Raw genomic sequence first — 12,496 nt, 5'->3', positions numbered from 1 at the left:
ATCTTTCTGTATTTCAAGGAGCCCTGTAGACTCAGGTCTTCTGAGAAACATAATGTAACTAGAAGTAGCTCTTGGTTTGTGTCTTGGCACTTCTTCTTTCTCCTCTGTATCGCTAATTTGAATATTTGGAGGAATTGAACATCATAGTGTAGCCTATGGTTTCCATAGTTTTGTCATTTGCAGTAAGCCTTGTTCAGCTGCTAATCTATACAGCACTCTGCACAGAAGCTTCATGGAATTTTTCTTACTATGACATCCCAGAAAGACATGAGATTTCAAAGTGATCACATTAATGAACAAGTTCCTAGAGTCTGCATTTTTCAAAGCATTAGAATTGAACAAAAATACCTTGAAGTTTTATATGTTGACCTTTTATAAGTTGATTGTCTCAACTTCATTTCTCAAACAGTCAAACAGGAATGAAACTACCTATATTAATCCTTTCTTTCACAGAACTAGAATACAATAACCATTATCCTGCATTTGAAATGTCTTGTGCCAGATGTTTCTATGAGTTGGACTGACTTTGAAAAATTTCCCAGGGTTTAGATTTTCTCTTTAGAAATGATGAATAAAATGCCCTTGATTTATCCTCAACTATATTCACCCTTTAAATTCTGGGACTTGCATATTTTTGATTCCACCAAACCATAATGTCTAGGGATTTTATCCCACACTGCCTCCCCTTTCTAAACACTTACCATCCATTGAGGGTATGATTTATGATAGAGCCCATCCTACAATGTAGGGGAATTTCCTATCAGCTCAGTCAAGCTTCGTTAGGGAAATGTCTGAAACAGTCCAAAAAAAGGGGGCGGGGGGGGGGGGGGAGAAGAAGGTCAGAGATTGCCTTCTGGACTCACGAACCTGGAGATAACTGGAGAAAACACCCAAAAACATGTGGGATAGGAGCAGTCAAATTTGCGTTCTTATGGGTAGGTGGCTGCCAAGCATTGACATTTCTCTCCCAAAATTCTTCTTAATGAGCTTGGCATGGTAATTTTTGAAATTCATATTTCCCCTCAAGTGGTGTCTGTTTTAAGATTAGCTGCTTGGATGGACTGTAGTAGAGTTTGGGATCTGAGAGAAAAGGCAAGTATCTGATAAGCTTTCTGAAAACTGATAATTTCAGTAAAATTGGCAAGAAAAAAGAATGTGTGAAGAGGAATGAGAAACGGAAGGATGTCCTTTATAACACTATGGGACATAACACTACGGTATGATACTTCCCCACCACCACCCCACTGTGGGATATAGTCCTAGATATTTATTTATTTATTTATTTGTCATATTAAGAGTGAACCAAGAGTACAGCATTTGAAAACTTGGCATTGTATTAAATGTCCTTTGACCAGTATCTGGCCACTTGGAGTGCCTCTGATATTGCTGTAAGAAGGTCCTCCATCGTACACGTGGCAAGATTCAGACCACATTGTAATAAGTAGTCTGTGGTTTGCTCTTCTCCACACTCGCACTTTGTGCCCCATTTCTTAAGGTTGGCTCTTCATCTTGTGATGCCAGAGCACAGTCTGTTCACCTCCTTCCAAGTCTTCCAGTTTTCTGTGTGCCCAGGAGGGAGTCTCTCATTTGGTATCAGCCATGGGTGGAGGTTCTGGGTTTTAGTCTGCTACTTTTGGACTCTCACTTGCTGAGGTGTTCCTGAGAATGTTTCTGTAGATCCTAGAAAATTATTTCTTGATTTAAGTCGTTGGCGTGTTGACTGATATCTGAACAGGGGATAGGCCAGAGATGTCACTGCCTTGGTCCTTTCACTATCGGTTGCCACTTCCTGGTGGATGTCAGGTGGTGCAATACCAGATAAACAGTGTAATTTCTCCAGTGGTGTAGGGCGCGGACATCTTGTGATAATGCGGCTTGTCTCATCCACTGTTTTAGTGTGGTTCCACACTGGGCATGCGTACTCAGCAGCAGAGAAACAAAGCGCAAGGGCAGATGTCTTCACTGTATCTGGTTGTGATCCCCAGGTTGTGCCAGTCAGCTTTTGTATGGTATTGTTTCTAGCACACACTTTTTGCTTGCCATTCAGGCAGTGCTTCTTGTAGGTCAGAGAACAGTCCAAGGCAACTCCCAGGTATTTGGGTGTGCTGCAATGCTCCAGTGGGATTCCTTCTCAGAGCTCAAAGAGAAGCCTCCCCGTAGGGCATCCCCTGGTGATTCTCTCACACCAGAAGTGACCAGGAGCAATAGTCCTAGGAAATAGGGAGTTTCGTTCTGTAGAAATGTATTCTTATTTGTTTGTCCTCAGACCCAATTTTGGAGTAGATAGATAATAGAAAGTTAAGTTTATTAACTAACAAACATTTAAATGACACAATGTTTTGACATTGTATTGCTATCCATTACTTTTTGTTACCAGAAACTTGGTGGCTGAGAAAGGAAATCAAATTTGCCTTCAAATATAGGCATAATGTAAACTGCCAATAATTTGCAAACTTTTAATAGTACACAAAGAAACCCAGCCAATTAATGTGTCCTCTAACATGCTACTGTTTCCATGTTTCTTTTGTACTCACCTCACCTGGGTTTAGGAAATTTGACTGAGTTTTGTATTACACGTATAGTCTACGTGTTCCCAATCAGAAAAGGGCTCTGGGATTTTTTTCGTTATTATGGATGAATTGTAATGATACCCATACTCCAGTAAGACAGATACCAATGGTTGAATACACTTCTCTTCCTTCTTGAACTCCCTTCCAATTCCCAAAAATTAACTCTGGAAAGTTGAGCTTAAAACACTTTCTAAGAGATTCAAGGGAGGAAGAAGGAAGAGAAGTTTTATTGTATGAATGGATTCTACTTTTGTAGTGTTGAATGAAACATTACACTTGCAAAAATTTGTGAAGTATGCACTGTGGCAACCATAGTGACAGAAAGAAAATAAAGAAAATCTGATGAGCCACACTAGTTAAATAAGATTTTGCAGACATGAAATTGTGACATGCCTTTTAGAAGTACTCCTTAATGCTGTTGGAGGGGGCAGGGCTGAAATAAAATTTGAAATTGCCTGCAGTATCCAAATAATTAATATAGTATTAACAGTTTCAAATTAAGTGTTCTCTTTTGTATCCAGGTTTGTGAATTATGTAGCTTTGTACATAAAAACTAATTTTACTAAACTAATGTGGAAATCTATGTCAATAATCAATAGAATTCAGAGAGCTTTTTAAACTCTTGATTTAAATTACTGAACAAATAAGTCTGAAAAACCACATTTTTGTAAGAAATTTCTCAACATTCACTAGCCATCCATAAATTAATAAATATACCTAAATTTGCCACTATTGGATACTTACTGTCAAAAATGAATATTATCAGTTTCAATACCATTTTTCATTCAGTCCTTCAAAAAATCTTTCTTTAAAATATCTATCAATGTAAGTATCCTTTTAAGTATAGCATAGGAAAATATTAAAGTAGCAGTAGGATTTTTTTAACCTTGTGTTTCATTGGGGGCAGGGATATTATTGAAACTAGACATATTTTATTTCTTCACAAACACATATTAAACATGTTAATTTTTAAATATATATAAATATATTTGTTTTTCAGTCACTTGTAAATTAAAATCTGCATTTATTGAGAGAATAGTGGAGCCTTTTTCTGTGTAATACAGCTTTAAAAAGCTCCACTTCAGTATTTTGCTTTTTAAAAAAGTGTCTGTTTATATATCTCAGTTTTTAAACTATTGATGCTATAATTAAAATGCTTCCAGGAATCAATACCTGCTTTGCCAAAAAAAAAATCTTATTTGAGTTCCTGGAATAATAAAGGGAAAATATGATAAGTAGTTGTCAATATTAAAGCAGGCTGAAGGAAGAAGGCTTCAGGCCTTCGGTAGGTAGAATGAAACAGCAGATTTGAGTATCTACAATCCTTTCAGTATTACATTTTCAGTAAAATAAAATTACTTGTATATGAAAACATAGCCTTTCCCCAGCTCTCTTTTTTTTCCTGATCAGCTGATGAAGAGACTAGCAGCTCGCTGCTTTGCTGGCTTGTTAATTTTATCCCCACTAACTGTGATTTCCGATAGCCGGCCTGCTGATAGTGGTAAGGTAAATATCCTTTTTCATTGCCGTCTTGAAGATTCAGTAGAGCTACATCACAGGCATGTGTAGGTGTGTAACCCATCAGAAGCTGGTGTTCTCTGTGTTTTCTGTGTACAAATGAGTGCTTAAGGAGAAGCAATAGAATTAACTGTTGACAGCCTTGCATGCTGTATTTATTATTAGCTATTGTCGCGTCCAAGATTTGCAGTTTCCTTTGCATAATCTTTGCTAGCTGCTGTGGTGTCCTGCTTTAGCCAAATGAATATTAATGGATTTGTGTGCAGATATTTTTTGTTGTTGTTGCATTCCTTTCTTTCTCCCAACTCATCAGCTCTCAGGCTCCTTCATAGTGGTTATCTGAATGCTGTGGAAGCATGATGGAAATTGTCTTTTGATTATTATTAAGGCCCCCGTTCAGGCTCTCCCTCAGGATTCTTCGTTCATGTTTGTTCTGTAGATTTGCACATCGAAGGATGAATAGAAAACAGACTCTAAAATCTCTCTGGCGTTTTTAACATGCCTGCCTGTTTTGTGTGGTGCACCAGGTTTTATGCACAAGCCGTTTTGCAAGAGACGTGCCCAAGTGAAAGAAATTGTGTCTGGGATGTAATCCCTCTTTGTATATTGATTGTTACACTCACATGATCATAAATATTAGCCATGTTTGGTGCTGTGGAAAAATGAAGGTAATTGCCTTATGATTAGAGCTCTTTCAGCTCTGAGAAAGGATTGATTAGCATTTGCATGTATTCTAGGCAGTACAAAGAAGCAAAAAGGACAATATCAACACTGATGTTTTGAGAATGCATTCATCATAAAAGCTAATGTGGTTTATTTTTTAAAAAATTGGGATGGTATGTGTGGTTTTTATGCCCTTTAATGTCTTTTTCTTAATTCCGTGAAACTGAACTGACACACCATATCTCTGGCTTTTTTTCTTTTGTAAAATCAAAGAAAGTTCAGCTTGTCTTGATTGTCACATGGATTTCTTAGACAGAGTGTGAACAGATTTCTTTTAAACCAGGTTTGGTTTTGTAGCATTTTTGTTCTCTCATTGCATAGTGCTGTTGGCTGTGATTTTAAAGCATACAAATACAGGTAAATTTTGAATTAGTATTGTTGCTTGACCGTTTTGTGTTGTGTTTCCCATTTCATAATGCTAGTGTTGTCCACCACTTCCATGCTGTCAGTAAATATTACACTAGCTGAAAATTAGGTAGTATTTCAGATGTCTTAATTTTAGGTGATTTAGAAATTCTGTTTGAAAACTGTTCTGCAAAATTATCTGTCTTGTTACTACTTATGTTTGAAAATCTAGTAGGTACCTAGGTATGTGGATGCGTTTTGAATGGGGGGAGTGGTGAGTTGCCTCATAAAAAATACCTTGCTTGTAAAAATGCATAAATAACTATATATATGAAATGTTGTTTTTCAGATATCACATTGGTAATGATTTGATTGTTTATCTACATTATTGTAGTGTTGATGGCCTTTTTGGGGCGTGGCCTTGCCGCTCTACTGGATATAGTTGAATTACTCAAGGCAATATTGTTACTATCTTTTTTTAATTTACCATTCTTCATTGCCTCTAGGGCTTGGAATATATATATATATATTTGGATTTGTATGAATTGATTCACCTCATATTGCAATATTATTTATATTTTTCAGAGGGTTTTTAAAAATACAAACCTTTTGTTGTCATCCTTGATTTTCCAAATATGTTTTTATACATCCATAATTAATAGGCAATCGAAGACGGCAATTTGGAAGAAATGGAAGAAGAAGTTCGGCTTAAAAAAAGAAAAAGGAGAAGAAATGTCGACAAGGATCCAAGCAAAGAGGATGGAGAAAAGACAAAAAAGAGGAGAGGAAGACCTCCAGCAGAGAAATTCTCACCCAATCCCCCTAAGCTGACAAAGCAGATGAATGCCATCGTTGATACTGTGATCAATTACAAAGACAGGTAAGCTCATATTTCTCTTGGTCATTTCTTCATTTTCAGTTGTCAAGCTGCGCTTATTTTAAAAATACATTTTTTAAAATCTTCTGTATCAGTTTAATATCCAGATATTTCCCAGCAGTGAAAGGCTGAACCTTGTGAGTTTGTTTGCTCCTCCCTCTTGCTCCAGTTGGCAGAAACTGTACACATCTTTGAATCACAAGAAAGCCAGACTTCATTCCTGTCCCATGCCCTGTAGCTCATGCTTTTCTCTTGTTCCTCTTTGCTTCAGAAAATCTTTCTTTCAACAGCCCCAACAACTCCACTTTTATTCTCATGAGTAACTGTGGCTACTGCGCTTCCCTTCTCCCGAGGAGCCACAGTTCAGAAACCTGACTGCTTTTTTTTCCTCTGGGCACAGTAGTTGGTAAAAAAGATCTCAAGCAGCAGTGCAATTCTAAGATGCAGCATCAACAAATTGTTGCCAGGCCCCACTCATCTGACTAGTGCCAGTCCTAAAGTCTCTCAGTTTCAGTGCTAGGCATAGGTCACAGCTTTTGCTCTGAAAGTTAAGGTTTAATTAGTGTAATGAGTGAAAATGCTCATGTCTGACCCAAGCTAGGAGGGAAGTTCTTCCAGTCATAACTCATGTCTTTGGATCACAGTTGTCCTCTAAGCTGTGTCCTCTAAGAACTTCCTGACAGTTGTCCTTTCAGCTATGTTCTCTAAGACCTTCCTGACTGTGAGAGCAGTTCAGTAGTAAAACTCTCTTCCCCAGAATGTGGTGGAGACTCCTTCTTTGGTGGTTTTTAAGCAGAGGCTGGATGGCCATCTGTCGGGGGGTGCGTTGAATGTGATTTTCCTGCTTCTTGGCGGGGGGTAGGAATGAATGGCTCCCGAGGTCTCTTCCAACTCAATGATTCTATGATTCTGTGCAAATTTTCGCTTATCTTTCACTTTATCTATGTACACATCACTTCATGAAATCTGGGTTTTTGGGGGGGGCAGGGGGAGGTTAGTGGCATTTTGTTTTTAGTGGCATCAAAGTCTAATCTGTTCAAATTATTGTTGTACTTACACCCTGCCCAAGTGTGACTAGAGTTGCTATTCATTTATTTACTTTATTTATTTACTTTATTTGTATACCGCTCTTCTCAGCCCTTAGGCGACTCAGAGTGATTTACAACAGTTTCGGTCTACACAATACAAAATCATTAGGCATTTAAAAGCAATAGCATCACAAATCATTAGACATCAGCATCAATACATCAGTACATCAATATAACAAATCCATCAGGTCTCATCAATGAGATCAGAATCCAAACGCATTATCCATTATTCCGTGTTCCGATAATCAGTCAATCAATTACATTGCTTAGTTGAATGCCTGTTCAAACAGCCAGGTCTTTACTTTCCTCTGGAATGCCAGCAAGGAAGGGGTCAATCTGATATCTGCAGGAAGGGCGTTCCACAGCCGAGGGGCCACCACTGAGAAGGCCCTGTCTCTCATCCCCGCCAGGCATGCTTGTGAAGCTGGCGGGATCGAGAGCAGGGCCTCCCCAGACAATCTTAATGTCCTAACTGGTTCATAGGAGTTCGGACAGGTAGGTCGGACCAGAACCGTTTAGGGCTTTAAAGGCTAAAGCCAGCACTTTGAATTGTGCCTGGTAGCAAATTGGCAGCCAGTGGAGCTGGCGCAGCAGAGGAGTGGTATGCTCCCTGAGTGCCGCTCCTGTTAGCATCCTGGCTGCCGATCGTTAGACCATTTGAAGCTTCCGAGCAGTCTTCAGAGGCAACCCCACGTAGAGAGCGTTGCAGTAGTCTAAACAGGATGTGACTAGAGCATGGACTACCATGGCCAAGTCAGACTTCCCAAGGTACGGGTGCAGCTGGCGCACTCATTGAAATAATACTGCTGTTTAAAAAATAACTCCTGTGTAGTCCACTGAGACAGATTTTAGCAATGTTACTTACAATATTCATCATATTTTAGTAATTAAAAGGGGCCCATGAAAATACTTTAATTATATATTTTTAAAGAAATATGACTGCCTTTTGTTTTTATACATTTTGTAAAATTCCAAAACTTCCAAAGTGTTCCACATGCTGTGCCAAAAGAGAGGGGAAGCATGTGAACCCAAGAAAAGACTATACTCATAATATTGTGACATCAAAACAAAACCATATAAAAGGTAAAAGCCCCGATGAAATACTGGAGAAAATAAATATTTTTATAGCCAATCTACTTTACAGTTGGCCTACCACAACAGGAATATTTTAGCAAATGATATATTTCATTTCCTATGAATTACAGAGAATTTGCTTGATCTCTCAAAGTTGTGTTAGTGTTAGTACTTCATATATGGTTGGCTGTGTCTTATTCACCTGATACTGTTCAGCTTTTTTTTCCCCCACTTGGATCCTTCCTGCCCTGCTGATAAATTTGCATTGTAATGGAGGTACCATCATTTTTAAATGTAAGCAGTGTAAAGGGTTCACATGTTGTTTTTGCCTGAATCAAACACCCTGAGGACACCATCCTAGTAAAAGGTCCTGCATGCATGCACCAGACATCTTTCATTTTTGGTTTTTGTTCAAAGAAGTAGTAAATTTCATTCAGCACCAGGGGTAGGCTATGGCTACCAGTGGGTTGCCAATCCCAGGGTACACAAATTAGGTCATTCAAAGTCTTTGCATCATTTACAATGCAATTAATTTTTAAACAAAAAACCTTTTTGTTAAGAATAAGCAGTCAACATACTTTTGGATTTTGCATGTAGTCTACATTAGTATTAAAGTGTGATCCAAGTTGACTTGGATAATTCATCAAGGACGTTTTGTTCGTTTCTGCAATTCATTTGTTGATGAATGCACACATGCACAGCCCCAAAATATGCTTTTCTTTATATAGATGTTTATTACTTTAGAGTTAGAAGAGGGCACATTTCTAATTTTCCAAATTACAAAGGAGTGGCTGGATTGTCAAACTTGCCACCCAAATACAGAGATGAGTGATTTGAAAAATAGCTGACCAATAGTCCTTTCCCATGGATTTGCGCATATCAAATTTATGTTAGTGAATGGAGTGTTAAAAGAAATAATTTGTTTTGCAGAAATTGTTGGAAGATGTGATAAAATCAAAAAAATTGGGTTATTTTGAAGTTGTAAAACAAAAATCATGAAATACTTTGAATAACTTCAATAATTTGATTCTGTGAAGAGTATATTTTATTTTTGAAGTTACATAATGCTTATTGTTAATTGGACCCCAGTTACCTGAAAATACGAATACAACCAAACTCCATTAAATTAACTTACCTCTGCTCTCAGTATACCAGAGAATTGCATTGGAGAACCTAGAGGTTTGCTAGATCTTCCAATACAACTCTGTGATAATTTCTGGCAGAAGCATATATAGAATCACTTGGAAGACCTAAGAAATCACTAAAGATACATTCCCTCCCCCTCAGAGTCGGTAAGTGAAATTCTGTATTTGGGTTCTGCAATTATAGGGGAGTTATTGTGTAAGACAAAATGCATTTACATAGATCTTCACTAGGGGGAAGTGAGTTTTTGAGCTCATGTTATCTGGATATATAACGAGAATATGCATAGACATCTGTGCCGCTTCTGTTTTTGCACCCTTAGACCAATCTACACCATATTGTGAATAAGCACCTTTTCTTCTCTCTTTCACAGTGCAAGTGCAAACCAGAAAAAAACCTATCAAATTAACCATAGTTTAATTAGGAAACCTCTAATTAACTATTGTTTCCTGTTCACTCCAGATATGGTATCTAAGGCCGACATTTTCAGAACAAGCCTGGATCTTTAATCATGATTTGAAAGTAATTTACTATTTTAACATGTTTTGAAATTGATAGCCATAGTTTCGGGTTTGGATGACACATGATTCAAAATTGTGAATGTTGAACTAATGTCCTTATTGGGGGCATGAAACTATCATTTTTAGAAGGATAGTTTAAATGTGACTGACTTTACTCCCAAGTATATTCTGGAAATTTTGTTGACAGAAATAGTAAAGAGGCACACGGTACACTCAAGTGTAATCAAACATTACACTCAAGTGTAATAAAACATTTAAAGTTCCAGTAGGACTTCTTGCTTCATTTTTTTTTCTTTGAAAGGAGCTGGTATATTTCTTACCCAGGCCTGAAAGGATTTTTTTTCTTCCATTGGATTCTCAGGCCAGTTTCATTATTTACCTAATTCTCTTTGCTGAAGAACTAAGTTTGAATCACTTAATTAGTGTGATGAATCAACCAGAGTTTTATTGACAGGGTTAAAAGCACAGTAGTCAGTCAGTAATGAGGCTGCTCCCATGGTCAAGAGGACCTTGTGCACTAATATCTATAGATACAATCATGCACACATATACACACATTAATTCTGTCTCCTCTTCTTCTAATTGAGAAATTTCATAAAAGCCACCAGGCATTGTTAGAACTGTGGTGAAAAACTGTGGATCTCCAAATTGTATTGTAACTTCTATAATCTCTGGACAGAGTTCCTCATCGCTGTATAAGAGGCTGCCCTTGTCTCTTGCAGCTGCTCCAAAGGAAAATGAGGTAAAGCAAGACATAAGGATAAAAGCGAGTATCCACTTTACAGGTTAAAGTCCTGTAGTTGCAATCAGTAAATCTCCAGTTCTTCTTAGTGGGGGATGACTACAAGTGTTCCTATAATCCAGTCCTTTGACCCTCTTTCTGTTCTTTCTCCTTGTAATACCACCTAGAAACCTCCACCTTCATGTCTTTCACTATTTTGGTTTACTTCTAAAAGACAAACACCTGGACATATCTGATGTGTGTGAAGAAGGGCAACTTTGAAAGAAATAAGTTACATGGACTGAGACAGGGAAGAGCAAGGTGTTTCAGACATAATATATCTTACCATTTTTTTCATGAAGTTGGGATGCAGTTTAGAACCAATCTGTGATCCAGGCATTCCGAGGGCAACTGCATCAAGAGAACATGAGGTGTCCTTCTGTATTTGAGACCAGAAGCTCAGAAATTCCCTTTTGTGTTTCAGTAATGATTTAAAATGATGTATCTATCCTTCTGCAATGAGAAGGCAAATAAATAAACATGCCTGTCAGATAACTAGTCTACCATTACTAATCTCATGACTAATGGAATTAATGACTTTCTGGCCATAGAGAAAGGGCTGTACTTCTGTGTCCAGCTTCTTTTCCACTGTTACATTGAAAATACATCTTTTTTATCATATTCTTATAAGTAGTGATTTCTAAAAGGAACTAGCTGAAATATTATTTAAATTGGTTCCTTATTCAAAGTTCTCAAAAGTCACTTTTTCCAGAAATGTTACAGTGCTAATCTTACGGGCATTAATATTCCTGTTCTTACCTATTTTTGTTGCTCTGCAAATTATCTTTCAGAGCTTATTCTTTGAGAAGTTGTGTATGGGTCTAGAAGAAATTAAATGTAAGTGAAATGACCCATTCTGTTATGCTGATCAATCAATAGTCTTTACCTGGGGATTATACTAGTTTCCATGTGAACAGAAATTTTGCCCATTGAGTTTCTTTAACCTTTGATTAGCTATTATCTACTAGGGTATATTCAAAGATGGGAACCATTGAACAGAAATTTTCAAAAACACAACAGTCTATAATCCTAACAGAATAACATTGTTAAATGTCAGCAACTACTGACATTGTGATCTTTCCTTCACTGTTGTTGTAATTATCTTCATTAGTAATAAAAGAAAATGCATGTCTGTGGCAGCTGTAACTCATTGGAATATCTTTCACAATCTGACAGGAGGTCTTTTAGTTGTCAAAATTTCAAATGAACGGTTATTTAGAAACAAAAAAGTTGGGCAAGGTTGGTTCATCAAGAAATTGTAGAAGCCCAACATTTGACAGATCTTTTAAAATTGTCATCAAAGCTACAGCACCCGGTTGAAAAGTTAACATTCCAAACAAAAAAAGGAGGGGCATCCTCAGAATTCAGTAGGAAATCATTGTAGTTGCCTTTGTATTTAGCAATGTTTCGTGACATTCATTCTGACTATGATGGCCAATTTCAAGCTGAAATTCCCCAAAACAACTTTGTCAAAACAAAAAGTAGCATCCTGCCATAATACATCAGGAAATCCTGGTAGATGTGCTTTCAGAGCAACGTATGGTAAAACTATTTATAACAGTTCCAGCCTGAGAAATTAAAAGAACTTAAACAGCATAAAGACATAATTAAACATGACAATGAGGTAAAACAACATTAAAGGCTGTAGTAAATAAACAGAGTCCTGAAGGCTTCAGTTAAAAAGCTTCGTCTTGACTTGATATCAGAAAGAAATCAAACTTCCAAGGAATGAGTATTCCACAACGTAGGTGCAGCAGCCAAGAAGACCTCTTCCATATCCCCCCTCAGTATTCCATGACCTCACAGATAGATAGAATACAGAGGAGGGGCTCTCTTACAATCTTAGGTATTTTTCA

At 37.5% G+C, this 12,496-nt stretch overlaps 1 protein-coding gene across 4 annotated transcripts in view; it reads left to right on the top strand.

Moving 5' to 3' along the window:
- The window catches only part of SMARCA2 (SWI/SNF related, matrix associated, actin dependent regulator of chromatin, subfamily a, member 2), a 126,315-nt gene that overhangs the window by 100,646 nt on the left and 13,173 nt on the right, over positions 1–12,496 (top strand). For 3 of the 4 annotated variants that reach the window (XM_060762260.2, XM_067464420.1, XM_060762261.2), the window contains exon 29: positions 5,819–6,036. In XM_060762260.2, coding sequence (XP_060618243.2) covers positions 5,819–6,036 — 218 coding nt within the window. Of the gene's footprint in view, positions 1–3,968; positions 4,077–5,818; positions 6,037–12,496 lie in introns of those variants that run through there. The other variant, XM_060762263.2, reaches the window with a different exon arrangement.

Source organism: Anolis sagrei, chromosome 2 (genome assembly GCF_037176765.1).
Source record: "Anolis sagrei isolate rAnoSag1 chromosome 2, rAnoSag1.mat, whole genome shotgun sequence".
Taxonomy (NCBI): Eukaryota; Metazoa; Chordata; class Lepidosauria; order Squamata; family Dactyloidae; genus Anolis; species Anolis sagrei.
The sequence above is the reverse complement of the archived record's forward strand: the minus strand, read 5'-3'. Positions and strand labels throughout refer to the sequence as shown.